This window comes from Zootoca vivipara, chromosome 13 (genome assembly GCF_965207765.1).
Source record: "Zootoca vivipara chromosome 13, rZooViv2.hap1.1, whole genome shotgun sequence".
In the NCBI taxonomy this organism is placed as follows: domain Eukaryota; kingdom Metazoa; phylum Chordata; class Lepidosauria; order Squamata; family Lacertidae; genus Zootoca; species Zootoca vivipara.
The window spans coordinates 3161443-3187666 of NC_142596.1; the positions used below are offsets into that span (position 1 = coordinate 3161443).

At 45.0% G+C, this 26224-nt stretch overlaps 1 protein-coding gene across 3 annotated transcripts in view; it reads right to left on the reverse strand.

The window, feature by feature from the left end:
• Positions 1-26224, reverse strand: part of APBA2 (amyloid beta precursor protein binding family A member 2) — a 100996-nt gene that overhangs the window by 1909 nt on the left and 72863 nt on the right. For 2 of the 3 annotated variants that reach the window (XM_088657318.1, XM_035132241.3), the window contains 6 exons: positions 17422-17508; positions 14866-15051; positions 12684-12863; positions 9932-10144; positions 8716-8835; positions 2251-2391 (listed from right to left, as the gene is read on the reverse strand). In XM_088657318.1, coding sequence (XP_088513444.1) covers positions 2251-2391; positions 8716-8835; positions 9932-10144; positions 12684-12863; positions 14866-15051; positions 17422-17508 — 927 coding nt within the window. Of the gene's footprint in view, positions 1-2250; positions 2392-8715; positions 8836-9931; positions 10145-12683; positions 12864-14865; positions 15052-17421; positions 17509-21855; positions 21892-26224 lie in introns of all 3 variants that reach the window. The other variant, XM_088657319.1, reaches the window with a different exon arrangement.

Consider the following 26224-nt stretch of genomic DNA (forward strand, 5'->3'; position numbering starts at 1 on the left):
TTACACACTTCTGTAACATCAGCACCAAAATCACATGGGGCACCACAGCCAATAGTGAGGTCAAGGGCAGTGAGGGCATAGGAGGAAGGGGTCACTGGCATAGTTGCCTGTCTTCTCAGTGGCACTTCAAAAGCAGGTTGCAAAACAGCAAAGGGTCCTCCTGACCTCTCTAAACGGCTTCAGCCCAGTACAGACACTTCAGGTTACAGACTCCACTAACCCAAAAATAGTACCTCGGGTTAAGAACTTTGCTTCAGGATGAGAACAGAAATCGCCTGGCAGCAGCTAAAGTGGTACCTCAGGTTAAGAATGGTTTCAGGTGAAGAATGGACCTCTGGAACGAATTAAGTTCTTAACCTGAGGTACCACTGTTTACCTGAAGGAGCATCTCCATCCCTATCGTCCAGCCTGGACACGGAGGTCGAAGGTCCTTCTGGTGGTTCCCTCATTGCGAGAGGTGAGGTTACATGGAACCAGGCAGAAGGCCTTTTCAGTAGTCGCTCCCATCCTGTGGAACACTCTCCCACCAGATGTCAAACGGCTATGTGATTTTTAAAAGACATCTGAAGGAAGCCCTGTTCAGGGAAGATTTTAGGGTGTGATGTATTGTGCTGGGGCAACCCAGTCAGATGGGCGGCATATAAATAATAAATTATTAGATTACAAGATTCGAGATTAGAAGACATCAAAAAGAGTAAAGGAGTTCTTAAGAGCCCAAAAGTCCTGCAGGATCAGGCCAAAGGCCCAGTATCACGTACACACAGTGGTCCACCAGAGGCCCCTGAGAAGCTCATAAATTTGATGTAGACTGCAGAGATTATCATTACATTCATTAGGTGCATATAAGTCTTGCTAGTTAAATAAACAGGCAGGATCTGAGTGCAACATCAGTCGCCCCACTTGGGACTCCCAGAAACTGGCTGCAATACAGCCTCAAACAGTGGACGTGGAAAACTGAAAAGACATATGTCCCGTTCTTATTGCTGACTACTGGAGAGCATTTAAAACATTTCGGCAGGCTCCTGTCTATGCCAACTCAGTCATACCAACCCAAAATGCACTTGGGGTGTGTGTGTGTGAGCACAGATATTTGAAAATACCTTGGCAGCACAATCTCCTTGCACGTGGAAAACAAGTCTTCCTACAGGCCTATCATGAGCACAGAAATTACCATCTGGGGATGACTTGAAAGAAAGACGATCCAATACCTGTTGCAGGTAAGGGCTTGTAGTACACACGCAGCATCTGACTAACTTTTCAGTGCTTGTCCCAGACAGGGTAAAATACATTGGTTTTGGAACTAGTTCAGGGCTAGAGCTTAGTGACACTAGAACTGCTTTTTAAAAACTAAGTATTGTACATTGTGTTTTTAACATTTTGTTGTAAGTCACCCAGGGCAGCTCTATAAATGTGGTAAACAATAAGAATCTCAAGAGAAAAGGAATTCTAGAGAAGGACCCCTCCCTTGTAAGAATGCTGCCTCTCTGGGGTTCTAGTTCTCTTTGATATGCCTTGTATCGTATCAATCTGGGACTCAAATGTCTGAATCTGCTGGCATGCAAAAAGAAAAAGACACCACACCCTGCACACACAAATATTGATGTTGGGAGAAAAGGCGCTAGCTCTGCCCTCTCCTTGACATTCTTTCTGCAGATCCTTACCATACGGAGGGTATTTGTTTGATGTTAGAGACAGAGATGGGACACTGGGTAGATGTTGCTTCCAAGGCCTCTGTGTGCTCAAATTACTGTGGATAGGGACCCCAGATTAAATAAATTCTTCCCTTCCAGCACACAATCTTGAAATTCCCACTTTCCAATTTCTCCTTAGATATTGACAAATGTTTACACATCTCATGCCTGTTTTACAAGCCGGCTCTCTTCAGTCAACTATCTGAATGCCAATTCATCAAACTACCACAACGTATGAAGACAAGTGATCATTGTGCTTTTCATGTTTGAATCTACTGATTTCCAATACTTGGTTAATTTTCTCCCCTAACACTGAAATTGAATAATGCATCTGAGTTTTCTTTTTTTAAACACCCCACCCACCCACTCACCCACAATCCAAACACACAATCTTTCTGGGAAACTAGATGAAAAACAGGCAAGGTGACCATCTTGGATTCAGCCTACTGTTGGTTTCCTGGAACATATTCTTTTTCTTTCCCTTTCCTCCAACAAGGAGAAACTAAATCTGTTAGTCCTTTATTATGGGGGGGGGAGTATTCTGCTCTGGAAGCCTCACCTCTCCCACAGAGTTCGACAAAGCTTGCACAATCTTCTCATGAGCTGTGGCAACGACACTTTGACCGTTGATCTCAATGATGCGATGGCCAACCCTGACACCACCTCTCTCAGCTATCCCTCCTCGCATCAGACTGCAGATCTGGGGAGAGAAAGAGGGACAGAGATTCACATTCTTCCCCCGCCCACTTTTTTAAAAAGGTTGTGCCAGGTGTCCTGCAGAACTAGGAAGAAGGTCACGAGCTTTTGCCCTTGGGCCTAGATGTAAATGCATAAGGCGAGCCCTGGTGGATCAGGCCAATGGCCCATTTAGTCCAGCATCCTGTTCTTACACTGGTGGCCACCCAGATCCTGGTGGGAACATAGTGAGCCCTCTAGTGGCTTGCAGCTACTGGTATCCTGACCATGGAGGCAGAGCACAGTCATCATGGTCAATAGCCATCAATAGCCTCTTCCCTTTGAGGTGCCGGCTTAAGCCAGGCCTTGGGAAGGAGGTGTGAAATTGAACATGATCCAGTGGTACCAGATTTTCAAAACTTTATTGTTATTTACACCTCCAGTGCGCCCCCCACTGCCACCTCCTTGCCTCTTAGCTGCCCACTAGGGAATCCTACTGCCCCCCCAGGGCACAGTACCACCCACTTTGTGAAGCACTGCTCTAAGCATTTTATTTCAGTTTTGGCCAGGTTAGGAAAAAAATGGCCTCCTTGCCTTATACCTGTCAATGCTCTTTTTTTCCCTTTAGTTGAATTGTTTGAATAAATATGCAATTAATTGTTACTGCTTTGAATTTTATTGTGTCAGCATCTTCCTTCATGCAGACTGCTATTCTCAATAATGTCTTTTTGTAGGGTAGGATGGGAAGCACAGTTTATGGAACCAAGGAGGTGGATTTCCTGAAAAAGTTTGGGAACTGGAGGATCAGAGTCTAGACCACCATGAGGGATTGATTTCCAAGGCTAGGCTTGCTGCTCAGTCTAAATACTGTATCCATCTCTCCCTCCCTCCAAGTTGGGACCTGGAATCTCTTTCAGACTCCTAGGTTTATTTAGCAAGGAAGCTTTGCAACATAGCACAACACAGTTGATAGGTGGGAGCGACATGCAGAAAACTTTTGAAACATCCCCGTTTTTTAGGCTAGATTAGAATTACTTCCAGGTCAGTTAGTGGTAACAGACCAAAAGCAACAGCTGGAGATGACAAGGAGCCAACTCATCAGTTCAAGCCTGAGGAAGGGGGATCCAACTGTGCTTCACAGACCTAAGATGAACACAGCTGGCTGGCTGGCAGGAAATGCCCCTAAGCTCTTGTGGTGAGATCTCTCCCCCCCCCCCGTCTCAATCCCTCAGCTGCTGGGCTATCTGTTGGAAATTCCCAAAGAGATCCCAAACAAATTGTCATCTCTGGATCAAATGTGTACACAATGACAGCAATAAGTTCACAGGGGTGAGTGTTTCATCAGGTCCAGTTTAAGATGGGAATGAATCCAGCATCCAGGGTGCGGAACGAGATGGGCCACTGGCCTGATCCAGCAGCTGGCTCTTCTTAAGTTCTTATCGTTTGGTGCAAGGGCCTCTCGGCTGTATCTTTTGAGAACAGGGGCATGCATGGCTTCATTATTTCTCCAACTAGTTACCTACCTAGGAGTATAGAGCTCTTTTTCTCTATCAAGAACGTGCTTCCCTTCATAAGCATCAGCTTTCTTACTTCATACTTGGTCTGAATGCTTTCCAATCAAAGATGTGCTCCAAGCAACACTTCATTTCACTAAAGGTAACTTTTGCTCTATCCAAATGCCATATGCTAACACATATGCCCAATCCAATGGTGAGGGGGCTGTGGCCTATGGAGTTGAATTCTGAGGGGGTGCAACCCTGTGCCCCCATGGCAGGCTCCCTGGCAGAGGCTGCATGGCTGAGCTCCTGGCTGCCGCCTTCTGGAGCCATGGGGAGGCTAGGCAGGCCTTCAGAGCTGCATAGGTGCCTCCTTCTTGTAGCCAATGAAGGGATGCCCACCCCTGGGCAGAACTCCTGCTGGCTGGAGCCCAGACTTTTCCTGGCCTATACTGGTCCTTCCCTGGGGCCTCCCTCCCGGCATGTGTTCTTGGGCAAAGTAAACAGCCTGCAATGGCAACACAGAGAAGTTGTGGGAGCTCACTGAGATGAAAGAGTGAACACAGCGACCAGCAGGCAACCTCTGTAAGGAGCAGCTGTCGCAGGGGTGCAGCGAAATATATCTGTTGCCTCCTGCACAATGCCCAAAAGAGGGTTAGGTGGTGCAATGCTTGCCTTGCCCCGGGTTCTGGCAATGCCCGCTACACCACTGACCTAATCTCCTCTTTTTCTTAAGAGGCTCACGGGTTCTTAACTGTCTAGATCAGCCTTTCTCAGCCTATTATCCCTAGTGAGAAGGGCCAGCAGTCAGGATAAGAGGAGCTGTAGTCCATCTGGGGATCCAAGGTTGAGAAAGTTTTCCGTTGCTCTAAGGCTGGGTTGGCTGGGTCTGATTGGAGCTGTGGTGCAAACCATCTGGAGGACTTCCGGTTGGGGAAGGCAGCTCCATGTCAGCTTTATGCAAACTTGCCAAAAGTGAGGGCTAAGGCCTTGTATTGGGTGAGGGTCTAAGGGCTGGCCCCTCTTGCACAGGATGCAGCCCAGAGCACATCCAAGGGCACAGCCTATAAGGCACAACTCTGAGTCACAGCATTAAAACATAAAAATCCTGCTACCAGTAGGTAAATTCACACCTTTTGAAGTGCCTCTCACCTTTAGTAAATATATGAGGTTGGCTCCCCATTTGAAATTCAACATGCATACATGCAATTATCATTATTTGACTACATCAGATCAGAGATGTTGACATTGTTGTTATTGGAATCCAGCCAGCAGGGCCAATGGTCAGGGATGGGGGAGTGCAGTCCAGCCACACCGGAGGGCCATGGGATCCCCATCGTCATATTAGACTACAGTGATGCCTCGCAAGACGAATGCCTCGCGCAACGAAAAACTCGCAAGATGAAAGCGTTTTGTGGTTTTTTTGGTGACTTGCAAGACAAATTTTTCTATGGCCGTGCTTCGCAAGATGATTTTTTTTGCATTTTGTTTTGTTTTGTTTTAAATCCTATGGGAAACCGCACTTCGCAAGACGAAATTTTCGCAATACAAAACGACTCGTGGAACGAATTAATTTTGTCTTGTGAGGCATCACTGTATATGCAAAACAAAGTCCTTGCCAAGGTAAAATTGAGGCAGCAGTAATGTTAACAACAACATCAGAAGCAAAATGCAAGATGTGAAAAACAAAACCCAGGAAGGTTGAAAGTATGGGATGAGATCACACAATGCAAAAGGCAGAAATATCACAAATCTCAGTGTGAGAATTGCAACACAGGCATTCTTTTTCTATTGCTGTTGTTGTTGTTGCTAAAATTTGTTCAACCAAAGCAACTTACAAACAAACAGAGAAACCCCCTCACATAGATTTATTAAAGCCAAGAGGGAAAGGAAATACATTAATAACATCCCGCTCACTTCTAAAAGGCCAAAGATGGTTAGAGGCCAAAGGCCTGGCTATAGAGGAAAGTTTTTGCCTGGCACCTAAAGGTATGTAATACAACACCTGCCGAACCTCCCTGGAGAGATCATCCCTCAAACAGGGAGCCACTGCAGAAAAGGCCCATTCTCATGTTGCCACCCTCTGGACCTCTCATGGAGGAGGCACACGAAGAAGGGCCTCAGATGATGATTGCAGGGTCTGGGTTAGTTCCTATGGGGAGAGGCAGCCCTTGAGGTATTGTGGTGCTGAGCCATTTAGGGCTCAGCACTTTGAATTGGGCCTGGAAACTAATTGGCAGCCAATGCAGTCGGACCAGGATCAGTGCAATACACTGAAAACGTCTTGTCCCAGTGAGCAACCTGGCCACTGACTTCTGAACCAGCTGAAGTTTCTGAACTGTTTTCAGAAGCAGCCCTACATATAATGCATTGAAATAGTTATATGAAAAGAATGTCAGTCAGATGACATTCTAGTACTCCAGATTCACCATTTAGAAATCCTCCTACTCCTCAAGGCAAAGTGGATCCTTCTGTTTTGCCTTCAAAAGTGCTCGATATGCCCTGCATTAGACATTCACTGAACAGGGTGGCATTGAGGCCAATTGTGAATACAGGGGTGCCTCGACTTACGAATTTAATCCGTTCCGAAGGCACCTTCGTAGGTCGAAAAATTCGTAATTCAAAAAGCGCCATTGGAAACGCAATTTCTCATAGGAATGCATTGGAAATGGAAAAATTCCTAAGTCGAAGCAACCCTATCTAAAAATTCGTAAGTCGAAAAATCCCTATCTAAAACCGCCGTGGTTTCCTTTCAGATGCCGAGACATTCATAAGCGTGCAGCCATTAGCCCCATTCGTAAGTCGAAAAATTCGGTTGTTGAGTCGTTCGCAAGTCAAGGTACCACTGTACACCTAACAGCCACTAGATGGTACCAAACCCCAGTTAAAGTGGTTCTGCCTTATAGGAAACCAAATCAGAAAGCAATCTGGGGACACAACATACTGGGAGTAAAAAACTGTGCCAGAAATTTTTCCTGTCATCTGTTTAAGATACCTCTGCAAGGATGTGGACTAGAAAGTTTAATTGGTGTGTGTGTGGCATAGGGATGAACAGAGGGATTTTTACCACCCTGCCATGAAGAACTGGACTGGAGAGTTCTTTTTTAGTGCAAATGTTGCTTCAGCTAGGTGACTTCCAAATATAACAGCTGGCATGAACTTCTTTGAGATCAAACTATCAACAAGCAAGCCTGCTGGCTAATATGGAAAGGGCCTCTTGTCCAGCATCATGTTCCCAGTCAGCTGGATGACCTCAAGGCAGGCTGTGAAGCAAGAGTCCTCACTTGCTGTTGCTCCTTAGCAGGTTTTCAACAAGGCTATATCATGGCTACTAATCAGCTATTTGCAGAAGTCATCGTAATAACCTAAGAAAGGTCTGTCTGCTTGATCAAACCAAGACCCACCTAGTTCTAGAATCATAGAACTGTAGGGTTGGAAGGGATCACATGAGTTATCTAGTCCAGCCCCCTGCAATGCAGGAATCTTTTACCCATGACCTTGAGATTAAGAGCCTCATGCTCTACCAACTGAGCTATCCCAGCTCCACAGAAGCCAGCTAGATGTCTCTTTTGAGAAGCCCACAAGGATGGCATTAAAGCAATAGTCCTCACTCTTGACTCTTGCCCCAAGCAATTGCTGTTCAGATGTATGATGACTCAGACTCCATAGGTAATCATGGACTAGTTGCCACTGATAACCATTGTTGTTTGTTGCTTAGTCGTTTAGTCGTGTCCGACTCTTCGTGACCCCATGGACCATAGCACGCCAGGCACTCCTGTCTTCCACTGCCTCCCGCAGTTTGGTCAAACTCATGTTGGTAGCTTCGAGAACACTGTCCAACCATCTCGTCCTCTGTTGTCCCCTTCTCCTAGTGCCCTCAATCTTTCCCAACATCAGGGTCTTTTCCAGGGAGTCTTCTGTTCTCATGAGGTGGCCAAAGTATTGGAGCCTCAGCTTCACGATCTGCCCTTCCAGTGAGCGCTCAGGGCTGATTTCCTTCAGAATGGATAGGTTTGATCTTCTTGCAGTCCATGGGACTAAATGTCTCTAACCCCTTTTTAAGCCACCCAATCTAATTGCCATTATCACATCCTACAGGAGTGAATTTCGTAGTTTAGCTAAGCACTGTGTGAAGAAGCACTTTTGTCTGTCCTGAATTTTTCGACACTCAGCTCCATGGGAGCACCCTGGGTTCTAGCACTATGCCAGTGGGAGAAATGTATCTGTCAACTTTCTCCACCATGTGCAAAATTTTATACACTTCTATCATGCCCACCTACGGACTCACTCGCCTTTTTCCCTCAGCTAAATGTTGCATTCTCAAAGCAGCCCAGCAATTTAAATTTTCATTTCCAATTCACCTTAAAAGGATGGTGGAACAAGGTAAGGCAGTTAGCAGTTGCAGAAAAAGTTACAGAATGTTACAGAAAAGTTAGAGGAGTTGAACCTCAATTACTTAGTCTCTGTTTGTTGAATTTGTTTTGAGACGGAAGGGAGCAGTTCTTCCTCCAGAGTGTCATTATGAGCAGGGGTTATACCTAAACAGTTTTGGTCTGTAGCTTAAAATCTACTAATTATCTTTGTTGGATTTCCATGTCACTCTTTGAATAATTGTTTGGGTTTTCCCTTTTTTCTGCACATCCACAAGTAGCACAAGGACTAAGCTCATAGCTAAGTTATTTCTTATGTGTTTTGTAATTATGTAATTTTTGTTTATTTGAAAAATCTCAGTAATATTTTTTTAAAACAGCAAATAAGAACCATTGTGCTTATCCATCCGACTCTTTTTGAGCAAGGACAATAGTTTTCAAATCCAACAACCATACCAGCACTACAAGGGAAAGGGAACTTACAATTCCATTCTGTACACTGAAGCCCAACTGGTATTTCAAGTCCGGTCGCTTTATAAGAACAGTGGTGACTGGAGGGCAGCTGACAATGTTCAACTTCACTTGCGTCTGGTTCTTAAGACCCTGAAAAATATTCTCAAGCTTAGCAAGTTCTTTATCACAAACAAAGGAAAGCAGTTTCCAGTGGCAGCCACTTCATAGTTGGTTGTGTCTAATGGTGGTTCTGCCTTATCCCATTTTGGGGCACCCAAAGGACTCCTGCAGCTTGTTGCATGGGACGTGATTTGATGCTCTAATGCAGTGGGGACAGGAGGCACAGGTCCAGGAGTTGACTCTGCACTCCAGGCCTCTCTCCCTGGCCTTTGGAACTATCCTCAGGCCACCCCCACCCCACCCCCCCAAACCCAATCTTGTTCTGCACCCTTCTAAAATGCTTTTGCCTGGTGCAAATGTATACTTGAACTTGGATCCTTGAACTTGAACAGTGGGTGTCTTGGTTGCCTGAACGCAAGGAGGTAAGTAGGGGTGTGTGAGAAGGGGGCGGTAGGGGTGGAATGGCTGGAATGGATTGAATGTCCCTCTGGATGGCCACCACTGGCATATGGCCCCCAGAAGCCTGCCTTCAAGGGAATGTGGCCCTTGGGCTAACAAGCGTTCCCCAATGCTTCAATTCCTCCATAACCTACCAAATGGGCAGATGAGGCAACAACTAAGGACATGCTTCATCATTCACCATCATGATTTTAAAAAATCCCCTTACATTTCTATCCTGCCCTTCTCCCCTAATGGAACCCAATGTGGTAGGCAGCTGATTCCCAGGCAGTCTCCAAGCCAGGCACTAGCCAGAGTGAGACCCGCTTGACTTCAACAAGACAGAGAGGCCTCATGGCTCTTGAGAAGGCTACCTTGAATTTTATAAGCTGGTGACAATCTAATCCTCCCACGGTCTCCCTTTGCTGTTGGTAAGATCCACAGTGTTGGCAACATCAAAATGTGTAATTGTAGAATTCCTAGGAAGTGGGATTCCACAATCCACAGGACAGACCCCTCCCCTCTCATCCCAACTGAGAAACAGTACCTTCGTTCCTTCCTTTAAAAGGTTTTTATTAAAATATTTTTCTTGGGTAACAAAAGTACCGTACATACAGTTTCTGCTTTCAAATCAGAGAGTCCTTCATACGGATCAGTCACATTCAGAGTGAGACATTACATGTGGTACCTTTATGATTCCTTGGCATGTTGCCAGGGGAAGCCCCACGAGACTGGTCCCGTTGATGGACATAATCTGGTCCCCGATGCTGAGCTTCCCTGAACGAGCAGCAGGGGCCCCATTCATCATGTTGGCTAGGATCACTGTGGGTAAAATGGACCCCCAGCCAGACTCCACGATGACCACACCAAGAATCTCACCCTTGTGTTTGGCTATCTGCAACTGCAAATATAAAACAAATTGGAGGGAGAATGTTTGTGGGAATTCTAGGATTGCAGAATTCTGCAAGAAAGCGTTTGCCCAGCCTAGGGGAAAAGGTGCAATGTTCTGATGGGATCCAAAAGCCATCCCACTTTCTCTCCCCTCCCCCAAAAAGCACTGGACATTGGAATGAGTAGCAGGAAAAGTCCCTTAAGGACAACATGCCAAATATGGGGAATATGTACTTAGGAAGCTGGACCTGCAGTGTAAGAATCTGCAAAGCCATTTTGGAAACATACAGTCAGCCTCACTATGTTTTTTTTAAAGATCCAAGACACAGGACACAAGCAATGCATCCTCTATGTCAGTGATGGCGAACCTATGACACGCGTGTCAGACGTGACACGCAGAGCCCTCACTGCTGGCATGCACCCCATCGGCCCATTCACGCTGCTGTTGTTGTTTTTTCCCAATTTGTTCTCCCGCTCCTCCTACAGCTTGTCTCCGCTAGAGCTTGTCTCTGCTACAGTTTATCTCCACTATTAAAACCCAGATCCTTTTTTGTTGTTGTTGTTGCTGGTAGCCAGAGATTGGTTTTTTAACCCATTCTGTGCTGTTTTTTTCTGGCGCTTTGGCAGACTATGTCGGTGCTGCATGTTAGTTCCAGCTAAGGTATTATTCGTCATTTGTTTCTGTTCTCTCCCCCCCCCAAAAAAGCACAGCAGCTTTGGGGCATCCCCCCAAAAAAAGCAAAGCAACTTTTGCACACACACACCCAAAAAACCTCCAAAACTTTGGTTAGCAGCTCCCCCAAAAAAGCTCAACAACTCTGGGCACTTTGTGATAAATAAGGGGTTTTTGGTTTGGTTTGGTTAAATAATTAGTTTTTGGTTTATTAAATACAATTATATATTACAATTATACATTTTTGTTATTTAAACTATAAATATCGTGAAATTATGGTTTTTTTCTGAAGTAACACACCACCCAAGTTATGCTCGGTTTTTTGGCGAATTTTGACACATCAAGTTCAAAAGGTTGCCCATCACTGCTCTATGTAAAGGCACAGCAGGCAACAGGCCCACTCTGTGCAGTGCTGATTTCCCCATGGCGGGAGGCCCATTACATGGGCTTGCAATTCTATGAGAAGGATGTGCTTTCCTCAGGAAAAAAGAAAAGGATCATTGGCAGGGGGAGACATGAAGGGAAAGCGGGAAAACTCAGTGGGAGGGCACCTGAAGGTCCTGGGGGTGTCCCCCATTTAAAACCCTGAGGAGATGCTGCCAGACAGTGTGGACACAATTCAGTGGACAGGACTTCATATAAGGCAGTTCCCTGTGTTGATGAAAAAAGGTGTTGATACTTTACTGAGATGTACAAGTGTGAAGTGGAGCAGAGGGAGAGGAGCTATTCAACAAAGCCATGGAGATCAGGGAAGGCACCAAAAGCAATAGACTAGCTTAGCCTTCCTCAATTTGGCATCTTCCAGATGGTCTGGACTATTTCCATCGGTCCCAGCCAAAGACTGAACTAGTTACAACTGTGGGCTTCTGGTTCCGGTCTGCCTTAATGGATGCCACTCCGACAATAGCGGAGACCATTAGTGAAGGATAAACAAGGATGATTTGATGGCAATTGTCCTTGCAAGCTCCCCCCAGGGCCCGGGGGGGGGGGAGTGAGCTTCACTCACAGATCATCTCGGTACCTGGCTCTCACTCCGGCATGGAAAATACTAATAAACATTTTTTTAAGCAGCTGCAGGGGCGGTGGCAATTGCAATATGGACAGTGACAGGTGAAGGGTTAAGCTCCCATCCCCTCTGTCCTGGCCATGATCTGGCTCCTCCCCCCACATTGACTATTGGTAAACAAACAGCAGCAACTACCAAAGGGCAAACTATATGACAAACATTACATCTAGATTCCGGACACCTGTAATTAAGCAGTATATAAATTGACTTCATAAATAGTTTGGTGCTCATTTATTTCCCTTCATTCATCACCCTTCCTTCTCCATGATACTGTTTGTTATACATGCGCATCCATGTGTGTGTTCATCATGGGATGTTGGAAGATTCACGACAGACAAAATTAAGACTTCTTCACACCATCTGTAGTTAAACGATGGAACTCGCTCCCACAGGAGGCAGTGATAGACACCAACTTGGTTGGCTTTCAAAGAGGATTGGACAAATTCATGGAGGCATCTGGTTGGCCACTGTGAGTACAAGATGCAGGGCTAGATGGGCCATTGGCCTGATCGAGCAGGTGCATATTATGTTCTTACAAGTGAATAGTGGGAGGTGTGGGAAAGCTGGGTGGATGAAGGGGCAAAGGGGCTGCTTGTCCAAACTCAATGAACTATATATAAAAACAGCAACATTCAAAACTCAGCTCAATGGATTTAATTTTATGTTACTCTTTGCATACGATGAAAATATATTGTTTGCAAATGAGTTCTTAAAACTCCACATGAGTTCCCAGCATGTACATTCCTAACCCTACAGTGAAGAAGGAGCAACAAAACATATGTTTTTGCTTTAAGAACAGGGCAAATTAACCTCTTTGCAGTTTTCCGAGTTGGAGAAATGGATCAGATCGTCATTGTACATCTCCTGGGTGTTGATGATGTCACTGTATTCCTTCTGACTCAAATCCTCGGGGTTTATGCCATTAGCTCTGAGGAACTCCTGGTATGCCACACTGAAGGCCTGGCCAATTGACTGGGCAATCAGCTGAGCCTGCAAAAAATAATAATAGTGGAATGATTTTTCTGCCTGTTGTTCAGCAATTTTGATGTACAATTGCTAGACATTGAAGTATTTTATTTAAAATATTTAAAATTATATCCCCCATCTTGCTGCCAGCCTTGGCTTTATTCCTTGCCTGTGCTGTTCACCTTCTGGGAGGACCACCAGGTTCTAAGGACAATGGAACAGCCTCTGTGCCCATCATTCATAATACACATGTAACTATGCCACTCTGCAGAGTTACCACTGTGGACCACCTGGAAGAAGCTAATGGACCTGCACTGCAGGGGGTTGGACTAGATCAGTGTTTCTCAACCTTTTTTGGGCCAAGGCACACTTGTTACATGAAAAAAATCACGAGGCACACCTGGAAGAAAGTTCCCCTCTGCCGCTCATTCCAGCGCTCCTAGAAGCAGCGGCTGCGGCTCCAGCGCGCTCGTCTCCGCTAGCCTGAAAGGGAGAGGGGCTTCGGAGGATCCACCACTTACGGAGCTTCCGGACGAACGGCGACAAGGACAGCTCCGTCGGAGGAGACGACGAGGCAGCGGAGCGCGCTGCCATCGCCGCCACCGCCCCACATTCAACCACCGCGCCGCAAGCGAGCGCGAACTTGCGAGAGGTGGGGTTGGGGAACAGAGCGGCGCCGGGCCATCTCGCGAGAGCAAGCGGCGAGAACAGTTGCCTGAAAGGAGCCCCTGGGAACTGTAGTCCTTTCTCTGGCTCCCTTTCCCTCAACGGCGTGCGGGGGTGGCGGAAGTGGAGCTTTCTCTCGTCAGCCAGGTTTGCGCTCTCGCGAGCCTTGAGCCGAGGCTTCCGGCTGGTGAGGGTTTGCCGTTGCCCGGGAAACAAGCCGCACGTCACGGCACACCAGCCAGCGTCTCGCGGCACAGTAGTGTGCCGCGGAACAGCGGTTGAGAAACGCTGGACTAGATGACCCTTGGGTACCCTTCCAGTTCTAAAATTCTAGTATTCCATGACCACAGATGATCCACAGACCACAGCTTGGAAGCCTATGATCTAGTGCACACTAAACTAGAGTCAAGCACATGTCACATACATATTCCACTGCCAGTCATTACACTAGGATTGTAACTACAGGTAGAACTGTGGAGGACTGACTCCCGTGGAGATACTCCAGACCACAAAGTATCAGTTTTTATGATTTTTAAAAGGACATCTCTAGCTCTTTTACTTGTGAAATAGAAGGAAAGGTACGCAAGCAAGATTCTATTCAATTGCTCACTAAGGAGTAATGCAATTAAATCACTGCAGTTGTGTTAGGTGACCTATATTTATGCTCTGAATGCCCTGCAATGATTTGCCAGCCCTTTAGTTCTCCTCACTGCAAAGCTCTAGCTATGGTCTGTATCACAATGACAGCAAGCAAGGGATGTCCCTTAAGGGCGGGGCAAGGGTGGGGACCTGTGGCCCTCCAGATGTAGCTAGACTTCAGTTCCCATCAGCCCCCGCCATCATGGCCCATGATTAAACATGATGGGAGCTGTAGTCCAGGAACATCTGGATGAGCCTCGGCTCACCATCCCAAGGCAAGAGAAGGACCATGGTTCAGGTATTACAGCTTTGCAAGCAGGAGAAAGAAACTTCGCCCCATGTCATCTCCAAGTAAAAGTTGCAGGTGGTGGGGAAGATCTTTCTCTGCCCAAGACCCTGAAGAGCAGCTGCCAGTCAAAGTAGATAACACTGAGCTAGATAGTCCATGTTATGCTGTCATTTTAGGTCATGTCTGCTTTTAAAGACCTTTTAAAAGTAAGGTAAATTATTAAAGGTCCAAGCACTCCAGGAGAAGGGCAATAACGCACGGATGTGCATTCTGAGCGGGGAATTCCAAGCGGAATAAAGAGAGCAAACTTCCTGGGAATGAAAAGGCAGCAAACACATTGGCCCTGAACATCTCTGAAAGGCTTAACCAAGCAAAAGCTTCAGTCATGCACAACCTCTAAATAATGCATTTTCCAAAATGCTGTTCACTTACATCCTCTGATTCGAAGACGTGGCAGATCATCTTGTACTGCTTCTTTCCTTCCTGTGCGCCGGGGGTCGTCTCAATGCAGTCCTGCGAAGCTGATCGGGGCATCCGGCGCCTGGCCATCAAAACGACGATGTTACCTATATCGGCAATGTAGGAGATTGTGCGCAGTGCATGGTCCATCATGGTTTCCTAGGAGCAACCAATAAGCCAAAGCTATCAACATGGGCCCCCAACTACTTTTGAAAATGATGCATTTTCCTTCATATTTTATAAAGAAGAAGAGAGAAAACATTAGAAGAACAGTGGCTGGCCCCACGGCCTTGAAACGGATGCGCCAGCCCACTTCTGCTGCCCAGAACTGAACCAAGGCTGATGGAAGCTGGAGTGCAACATCATCTAGAGGGTCACAGCTTCCTCATCCCTGGACTCTTTGGTCTGGGCCAGACCAGGCTCTGTTCTGTTCCTAGACTGGCAAGTTGCCCATTTTCCTCATGTCCTGCTTGTGGGTTCTCAGGGGCATCTGAATGGGAATTGGGTCCCTGGACTAGACAGGGCTCTGGCCTGAGCCAGCAGAACTCCTCCAAAGCTCTTATGGTCTCCATGCTTCAGTTCATCAGTTCACTGCAATCCTGCACCAATAATCTGCAGGAGAAATATCCAGAATTCTCCTGCCTCTTCCTGTGTGATGTACAGATCAGCTCCTATTGAACTTGCACTGAAAAGCAAATTTGATCAATCTTTTGGTTAATCATTATAGGTCATTTTAGAGTATGCTAATCTTCAGAAAAATCTTACCATTACCAATATATAGAAGGCATCATTGATTTTCTATTCTTTGATAAATGATGTGGGCAAATCAAACTGTCATTACAAATAAAAAGCCTAAAGTGGAGCGGGTGCGCACGCACACACACACACACACACACACACACACACACACACACACATACACACACACCATCTGACATTTCAGTTAATTAAATGGGCATTTAGAGACCCTGGATGCAGCTCAGTTTAAATCCATTTAGTTTGTGCTTTTAATTAAATTTGGTGATTTAAAAACCTTGGTTGTTAAACCACATATAATGCAGTACTCATATGAAAAGTATAATATTCTGCAAAGCACCTCTTACATTTCAAAATGAAATGGGTTCAACATGTCTCTGACAAATAAAACAAATAGACTGGCTATATGGCTCCAATAAACACAACTAAAATTCACGCGCACTTAAGGAATGAGAGGCATTCGACAGATCAATTAAGGGAAATAAGAGACATTACTGAAAATGTACAATTTAGAAAGCAGGGGAGAGGAAGCTGAATGTTAGAAGATGCACTGGAACTTCCCCTAGGCAAGAAATGAAAGACTGCGACTGTATTTTTAAAACAAGCCAATAGAATTCAGGGATAAGCGTTCAGAGGACAGCAAATTGAATGCCCATCTGCCTTCATTCCTGCTCCTCCTCATGGTCCACACCAGGCTTCCTCAACCTTGACCCTCTAGATGTTTTGAGACTACAATTCCCATAATCCCTGACCACTGGTCCTGCTAGCTAGGGATCATGGGAGTTGTAGGCCAAAAACATCTGGAGCGCCAAGGTTAAGGAAGCCTGTTCCACACTGATCAAACAAATATCAGTCTGCAGGAACAAAGGTCAAGAGTTGGATCAAAGGAGCTGTGAGTGGAAGGAAAAGGCAGACACAAAAACTAATCTGCAAATGCATTTGGCTGATGGAAGTTGTAATTGAAGCTTCATTAATGTGTGACCCCAAAATTCTGGGTTCCCCCGCCCCATCAACTGATGCCGAAGTTTTGTGCTAGTCTGGATCCCATTCCTTCCCAGTGCGTGCGCGCGCGCACACACACACACACACACACACACACACACACACAAAACTGATTTATTATTACTGTTTCCCCTATTTTAAGACGTAGTCATAAAATAAGCCATAGCAGGATTTTTAAGCATTCAAGGAATATAAGCCATACCCCGCAAAGAAGACATAGTAACAGGCGCAGTGTGAGGGATTCCCAGTTTCCCACCCCTCACTGCTTTAACAACAGAGGCTCTCCCTGTGCTTCTCTACAAACGGGAGTAAACCTCCAGTGTCCAAAGTGGACTTGTCTCCAGGGTACCTCAGGGCTCTGCGTTCGAAACCTATTGCCACCAGTGGGGTCTCCTTCCCATGGATCCCTACTGCTACAATGTGCCTCTCCCTTAGGCAACTATGTGGCTCCTTTGGCTTCACTAACCAGCCCTTTGTATGACAGGAGAAAAAGCAAAGAGTTTCCTCTTCCACAAGAAAGCTTTGTTCTCAGGACTTCTGGTCTGCTGCGCTGGCGGAGAGGCGCAGAAACCTCGAGCTCCGAGGTTTCTGGCTTGCGGGCCCTCAGCTGTTGTTGGACTACAGCTACTGGTAGAGCTAGATTACTTCCATATCCCTTTGGTGTTGGCTGGGGCTGATAGGAGTTGCAGTCCAGAACATCTGAAGGGCACCAGGGTGCTGAAGGCAGCTCTAGATGCTCATTTTGCGGCATCAGGATTGTATGCCTGTTACCTGTGTATCTGCATTCAGAACTTTAATCCTCTGTGTGGAGATGAATAGATCCACTTCTGTCAAAGCCTGGGAATCTCCCTCAGAGCTCTGAAAAGAAGAAAAGAAGAAAAAGGAAAGAACTTACTTAAGACTTCTTCTCTTGAAAACAGTGCCTTCCTCAACCAGCTATTTCAAACATGATGGGAGTACAATGACCAAGCTGTACAAAGTTACTGCAACACAGAACAGATAATTGGAATGGTCCATTTCCAATATACATGCACAAACAGAGCTTGAGAGAGGAGCATTATTAGGGCCTAGTTCACTTGAGGATGTCCTAAGATAAGGATTTCTCATGTTGGCATCTCAGAAGATGGAGCCAGCAAGGGAACAGGAGATGAATTCTCTTGACAAGAGAAACTCGTTTAAGTTTAAGAGTAACAAGCTCAAGAGGGATTGGTTGCATCAAGAATACACCTTGCAGACTAACAAATTCATTAGCCCACAAGAGCTTAAGCCCCAATGGGTTTGTAAAGTCTTCTGAGATGCCATAAGACTCATGGTTGTCTTGATTCCTTAGATCGCCGTGGCGGGAGGGGTTTGCAGAGTACACTTTTGGGTTTCTTCTTCTTTTAGTAGAACTAACTCCAAAGTTCACCAACCAGAGCCAGATGACAAAGGACCAGATATATGACAACAGTAAAGGATCAGGGTGCCTCTGAGCATGAAAATTTGCTTTCAGTAGTAGAGCTTGACCTTGCAGTCCTTTCACACAAAATTTAATTTGGTCTGCCCTCTACCCCAAGGTTCCATTCCTGGTTTTCCTACCCCAACCCAAGTTTAGCAGCCTAATTTGTGGCTGTGGGTTGCTTTTATTTATTTTTGTAAAAAACAACAACGGAGTATTGGTGGCCCTACTGCTAATAGCCCAGAGATCTGCCAGTGAACCTACCTTCTGTCCATCCCTAGTCTTAGATCATGGGTGCAGAGCGCCTTTAAAAAAGTGCCCTGTGCAAGTTGAGCAGACAATTTTAAAAAATAAAAAAATAAAACTGAAGGTGCTGCACTACAATAAGCCCAGAAAAGCTTTCCTTTTATGAAGTGTGCAAATCATAATTATTTGCCCTCAGTGCAGTTTTGCAGAGCACCCTTCCTCAGTTTTCGTATTCCAGAGTGTCCCCTATCTGGAAGTAAGCAAGCCCAGCTCATGGGCTCATACAGAGACACAACAGGAGAACTCGTGTGAGTGTGGACAATCCTCCTCTGCCTCTTCATTGGAAGTGAGTGAAGTCGCAGCAGAGATACCTTCCTTGTGGACAGGCACTTTGAGCTCACTTTAATCATTTGATTTCTTTTCTCAGAGAACCATAACCCTTCTCTCCTAGCATGCTGATATATCCCAGCTCAAAATTAAAGAATTAATGCCAGCTTATAATGAGTTTGTGCCATGGCTGGACACAACATCCCTCATTTGTGGCGAAATGTTGGAGGCAAAATGGGAAGGTGCCACTCTGCACAAGTGCTGTGTGTGTGTGTGTGTGTCCCCTTTGCTCCCCCTGCCAAAGCCTTGCATATTGCAGTCATGCAGCTGTGCTTGCCAGATTCTGGTGAGGACTCCCATGAGCCCTAGAGACCTCTGCACAATCTCACAGGGCTCTCGCACAATCTTGCCTGAACATAGAAGCTGCAGCAGCATTTTCTAGTGGCAGCGGCAGGGGAGACATCCCTGCAGAGGTACCCCACAGATTCTGCTGCCTGAGGCGACTGCCTCAGTCTGCCTCCTGGACAGGCCGGTCCTGACTGGAGGCCTCTCAGCAATAAAATAGGATAGGATAGGAAAGGAAATATGGGGAAGGCTTATTGGAGCATTGCAGTGCCCTGTCAGGCTGCTAACAGCTATTTTCAATTTTCCTGAATGACCTACATTTGAAAAAATAAATAAAAAACCAGTAGCACCTTAGAGACCAACTAAGTTTGTCATAGGTATGAGCTTTCGTGTGCATGCACACTTCTTCAGATACACTGAAACAGAAGTCACCAGACCCTTATGTATAGTCAGAGGGTGGGGAGGGGTATTACTCAGAAAGGTGGTGGGAATGGGTGATTGACTGATAGGAGTGGTAAACCTGTTGATGACTGTTAACAACTGCAATTGGTCTTGCAGGGAAAAACAAGGGGCGAGATGGCTAAAGATAGCTTTATCATGTATAATGAGATAAGAATCCAATGTCTTTATTCAGACCAGGTCTCTCCATGGTTTTAAGCTTGGTAATGAGTTGCAATTCAGGAACTTCTCTTTCCAGTCTGTTTCTGATTTTTTTCTGTAATAAGACAGCTACTTTGAGATTTTGTATAGAATGTGCTGGGAGACTGAAGTGTTCTCCTACTGGTTTCTCTGTCTTGTGATTCCTGATGTCAGATTTATGTCCATTGATCCTTCGGCGTAGGGTTTGGCCTGTTTGTCCAATATAGAGAGCTGAAGGGCACTGTTGGCATTTGATGGCATACACAATGTTAGAAGATGTGCAATTAAATAGTCCTGAGATGGTATGTTGGATGTTGCTGGGGCCAGTGATGGTGTTGTCCGGGTATATGTGGCAGCAAAGTTGGCTCCTGGGTTTATTGCAGGCTCTGGTACCGGTGTCCATGTTAAGTATGGTGAGGAGTTGTTTAAGATTGGGTTGCTGTCTGTAGGCAATGAAAGGTCTTCCTCCCAGAGCTTGAGAAAGAGAACTGTCATTGTCTAGGAGAGGTTGTAGATCTCTGATGATGTGTTGTACTGTTTTAACTTGGGAGCTGCATGTGATTACTAGTGGTGTTCTGTTATTTTCTTTTTTGGGTTTGTCTTGCAGCAAGTTCTCTCTGGGTATCAGTCTGGCTCTGTTGATCTGTTGTTTAACTTCATCGGGCGGATATTGTAGTTCTAAAAAGGTTTGCTGTAGATCTCTTAGGTGAGAGTCTCTGTCTGTAGAGTTGGAACAGATGCGGATGTAACGTAGAGCCTGGCTATATACAATGGATTGTTTGGTATGTTTGGGATGGTAGCTAGAAGCATGTTTGTTGGTCAGTTGGTTTTCGGTATAGGGTGGTGTCTATACGCCCATCCTGTATTTTTATAGTACACGGCTACCTACCTGTAACTAGACCGATATTTGGTGAGTGGAGAGGCAGTTGCATTCCACAAATGGCAGTCCCCACTGGCAACCACCATTTTGCCTCCCCACATGCACAACTAAATAGGGTATTACGGGAAATATGTGATGACCAAGAATCCTACAGCCCTAGTAACTCCCTCATCCTCATCCCCCCCAAAATGATGCTTTTCTCCATTTCTCCCCCCCCTCTAGTTATAGGTGAAGACTATCTAGCAAAAGTATTTATTTTGCATAATAACAGGAAACTACACTCAATGGAAGACCTGTTCTGTTTGCTCACTTGCACAAAGGGAAGACAAAAAAGTCAATTCACACAACCCAAAGAGTTTTTTTTATATAACAGGGTTGTTTAACTAGTGAAGGACTGCTGTGTTCAGACAAAACTCCCTCCCAGTTGAGACTAGCCAAGTCCTCTCCCTGCTGAACTTCAGGTGCTTGACAAAGGCTTTTCTATCCCCGCAGACGTTTTAAGGAAGTTCTCTGTGTTTTTTATTACTTGTTTAATTGATTTTATTCACAGGTAGGTAGCCGTGTTGGTCTGAGTCGAAGCAAAATAAAAAAATTCCTTCAGTAGCACCTTAAAGACCAACTAAGTTTATATTTTGGTATGAGCTTTCGTGTGCATGCACACTTCTTCAGATGCACACTTCTTCAGAAGAAGTGTGCATGCACACGAAAGCTCATACCAAAATATAAACTTAGTTGGTCTTTAAGGTGCTACTGAAGGAATTTTTTTATTTTGATTTTATTCACTGTATGTTTTTTTAAAATATGTATGTTTACTGGTTAGAAATGATTAAGTGGTAGCTAAAAAAAAAGCTCTAATAAATCATAAATAGTAATGAATATTGGGTTGCAACACTAGTCTTGGCTGCTTCTCCTCCAAAAAGCAATAAAGTATGTCAGATGGAAATAAACTTTTGCAAGAGGAAAATGTGATGTTTATCCAGGCTTAGCAAAACAACAACAAAAATACCCCCCCCCCAAAAAAACCCATTTCACTGAGATGGATAGCCACAGAGGAAAAGAGGAGTTATTTAGCAGGGAAGTGGGGAATTATCTAATGAAACCAACCAACCCCGCGAAAATTGAAAGGTCTCTGATTAAGTCAACCAATCTCTCCCACTCCATCTGGTCAACTGCATTTTAAAATGAGCAAAAACAGAAAGCTACAGCTTGACAGAGATCCACAATGAGAGACACAACACTCCAGGATGCACAAAGACCACAGAAAACATAAACAACAAAAATAACCAAATGTAAAACAGACATTAGCATTCAAGAAAAACAGTCTACACACCACTTTTTTCTTGATTTTAGCTGCCTTTTGCATCCTCTGGGGAGAAGCATTTAAAAATAAAAAGGGAAACAGACAAATGCACAAAAAGAAAACGAGAGAAAGAGATATTATGTGAAGTCAGGGAAATCTTTCATCAAAAGATTCTCAAACCTATTATCTGCAGAAATCAAGGAAGGAAGGCTGTTGGCTTGGTCTATATGTGTGTGTACATGTGTGTCAGTATCATCCATCAGTTACAGAAACTGCTGCATAACTTTGTTGATCTTAGCTGCAGATTATATTTCCATACTACATATGCAGTTGCAACCCCATTCTGTTCCAGTGAACCCCCAATCCCATGCCATCCAATATCCAAATGCAGAAACCAAGCTTTTGCATCCTAGGACATGGAGTTAATCTTCCAAGATGGATCATTCTGATATTGCTGTAGCCCAGCCCACATAACACAATGATGTCATCAGGTCAGAGGTGAATGTAACTTAGGACTAGTGAGCGAAAGCAGGAACAGGTTCCACATGCCTGTCAAAACCACACCCACTTTTATGTCAAGAATCAAATTGCTAGTCCTAATACTATCAAACGCTTGTCAAGTTGCCTCTCAACTTGTCACTTAGCAAAGCTGAACCCCAGTTCCTTCTCAGTCTGTCCATACAAACTTAGTTTCCTGCAAACCGTCCCCTTTTGGGCTCTCTTTCTCTGACTTTAGCAAGTGGGGGAAATGTACAAGTTCCCTCCATCCCATAAAAAAACAAATTGTGCAAATGTCAAAAGATTCAAACTTTCTCCAGATTGGCCATACAAGCAAATGTATGAAAGCTGCCATACACTGGAGTCACACCACTGCTCTATCCAGTCCAACTGGCAAAGGGCTTCCAAATCTCAGACAAGATCATTTCACTGGAAATGCCAAGAATTGTGCCTGGGACCTTCTGCATGCAGAGCATGGGATTCACCACATAACTGCAGCCCCTCCTACAGAGACACAGACCACACATTCCGTCTAGTCCAGCAGTGCCTACTCGGGCTAGCAACAGATCTCCAGGGTCCCACCCAGAAATCTTCCCCATCACCTGCTGTTGGATCATTTTAACTGAAGATTCCAGGGATTGAACCTGGGAACTTTTCCCATGCCAAATCAGTGCTCTACCAGTGAGTTATGCCCCTTTCTTCCGCTTTTGCAAAGGAAATTAACCTAAAAAACCCATCCAAGACTCGGATAAGTTCTGTGGCCCTCAGTGCAGCCAACAAAGTGGGGGTGGGGGCAGGGATACAGATCAAAATAAATTCCCCATTAAGATAGAATATCAAAACAAATTCAGGTGCATCTGGGCCAATGTAAACGGGCGTTGGCATCATAATTCAACCTGGTGCCTTCCAGATGTTTGGACACCAACTACCATCACCTCCAGATTGGTCAGTGTTCAGGGATGACGGGAGTCAGGAGTTCCAAAACCTCATTGGGGAAGGCTGTTTTAGGCTCATAGCTCCTTGTGAACCATAAGGTTATATCCAAGGCCAGTCCTACTCAGAGCAGACTGTAACTTTGCTGTCTAAAGCAGCATTTTTATATAGTCTGTCACTCCTATTTTATATAATAAACCAAGCTTTCTTTATTTCTTTGTGTGAGAGCTTCTTGTGAGCATAAGGTTAAAGGTCAAAACATGTCCATAACGTGAACATCATAACTCCAGCAAAAGACCCTAAACTTCACAGGAGTGCTGGCTGTGCACATGTGAGTCCAGGTACACATTTGTAACAGCACAACAAAATCAGACCAAAGGTCCCTTTAGTCCAGCACCCTGTTTACATGGTGGTCAGCCAGATCCTTCCAGGAGGCTCCTTAATCAATGTCAAGGGGGGGCTGGAGCCGGACTCAGGAGAGGGGGGTCAGGGAATTGTGGGGAACTGTTTTGGCCAGAAGGCAGGAGTCAAAAGCAGGGGAAGCTTCATATCTGGAGGGTGGCGCACAGGATGAGCCAGAAGAGGAGGAGGAAGAGTTGGTCAGGTAAGTGAAGACCCAGGTGCTCCCCCACCCCCTCCTGCCCCCCTGCCTCCCAGACCCAGGAGGGGTTTGAAACGGAATGAGCAGAGGAAGTTTCCGGTTGTGAGTGTGCTGTCTGTCAGAGGAAGGTGCATAAACTGGTGAAGGGAGAGTGGTCCCTTGTTGCTGCAACTGTGCCATGCTATAGAGTGTGGACCTGGGAATATCTGCCAAGATCGGTATCTTTCACAATTAAGAATTAATTCTTGAAATTAGCCCTTGAAATGAGACAGGCTACCCAGCGAATGCAGTAACATCTCATTGCAAGAAAAGAGGACAGAAATTTATATTCTATTTAATAAATTAAAAAGAAATAACAAGATAGTTTTGCTGCCCCCTTCTTATGAAGAGTTGCATGCAGCAGCATTGAGCAGCTATTATAATAGCAGCAGCCAACTGTCTTTGAGAGACTGCCTACCAAAGTAAACCGGACAGCATTGAAACTGATAAACAATGCTGCACTTTGGCACAATACAAATCAGGTTTCATTTGTGGTTACCAGTTTCTCATTTTTTTTTCTTGAAAGCCAAACCACCCATTAGGAGCTGGAATGGGGAAAGCAATTAAAAGGGGGAAATGTTACTTCTCTATCGAGAATGAGCAGTGACACTTTTAACCTGTATTTAATGCTGAGATTTAGTAACACTGGGCGGTGCAAGGTGCCTTGACCACAAAATATCAAATGTCTGCAAGTATCTTCATGAGTTGTATTTCATAGAACTGTAGAGCTGGAAGGGACCCCAAAAGTCATCTAGCTCAATGCTCTGCAAGGCAGGAATCAGCACTAAAGATTCCCCAACAGATAGCCATCCACCCTCTGTTTAAACACCTCCAGTGAACCTCCAATGACGTAATGGCATATGCTTTACCAGCCCAATAGAAGTTCATATACTTGCACATATAGCTATTGTGGGCTATTCAGAAGTTTTCTTACTAGCCAAGCAACAACAGACAATTCCCTGTGCACCACCTTGAGCTCCTTGGGAGAAAAGGTGAATGAATGAATGAATGAATGAATGAATGAATGAATGAATGAATGAATAAGAGAACCCACATAGCAGTCAGCATAAAAGAAATTCAACAGGATTTATCATCTTTGAAGAAAGACGTACAAACCAATACAGTCCAAATCCAAGGAGTAACGGAAAGCGTCGCAGACTTAGAAGTACATAGACAACATCTGGAGAAGCAAGAGGAAGCGACACAGATTGCTCTGGCCTTCTTACAGATGAGGCAGAGGGAATCTTACTTACGCCTGAGAAATTTTCCGGAAGTGGAAAGGAGCAACTTAAGAGATATAATAATTGAATAATTTGCTGTACAGTGGGATTTGGATAAAGAAGAGTTGGGTAAGACCATTGAACAAGTCTACAGGTTTGGACCGAGAGGCAAGAAAGGATCAAGAGTGGTTGGAGACTGTATGGTGAAATTTCAGAGCAGACAACAGAGAGATTTCATCCTAGGCCTACATTTTAACAACAAGCTGGTGATAAAACAACAAGAAGTAGTGCTGTTCAAAGATACCCCCAAGCTGTTCCTAGAATACAGAAGCAAATACACAGATTTGGCCAACGCATTAAGACAAGGCATCTCATTTCGCTGGGAATTTCCACAAGGTTTGTTTTTTGAATATAAAGGTAAGGAAAATCAAAATATCGACCCCAGAGGAGAAGAGGAAGTTCCTGGAAAAACACGAGAGAGATTTTGGAGCAGCCCCAGGACCAAGTGGTGAAGAGCTAGTAGGTTTAGCAGCGGCAATACCAGATTTGGAAGCAGGGGCAGGAGCAACACAATAATCAACATGGCTCTAAGAACATTGAGTTGGAATATTAACGGTTTGAACTCCCGGCCTAAAAGGAACCGGGTCCATCATGTACTTTTAAAACAGAAATTAGATGTGATTTGTTTGCAAGAGACACATGTGATGAGAGCTCATAGAAAAATTTTGCAGAATAAAAGGCTGGGAACAGAATATATATCATCAGACAAAGTGAAAAAAGAAGAGTGGTGATTTATGTGAAAGAAAAATTGGAATCAAAGCTAATATTTAAGGATGAAGAAGGGAGATATGTAGCAGTAGAAGTATCGAAGCAAGGCGAAAAATACCTGTTTGTTGGAATCTATGCACCAAATGAAGGGAAAGCTGAATTCTTTAAGAAGCTTCACAGTGAACTATTGGAATATCTGGACTATACAATGATATCGAGGGGGGATTTGAAACCTTCACAAATGAAGGTAGACTACCCCAATCGTTCTTTGAGATGGTTGATAATATGGACTTGATAGATGTTTGGAGAATGAAAAATCCAGTGGAGAAAGACAGTACTT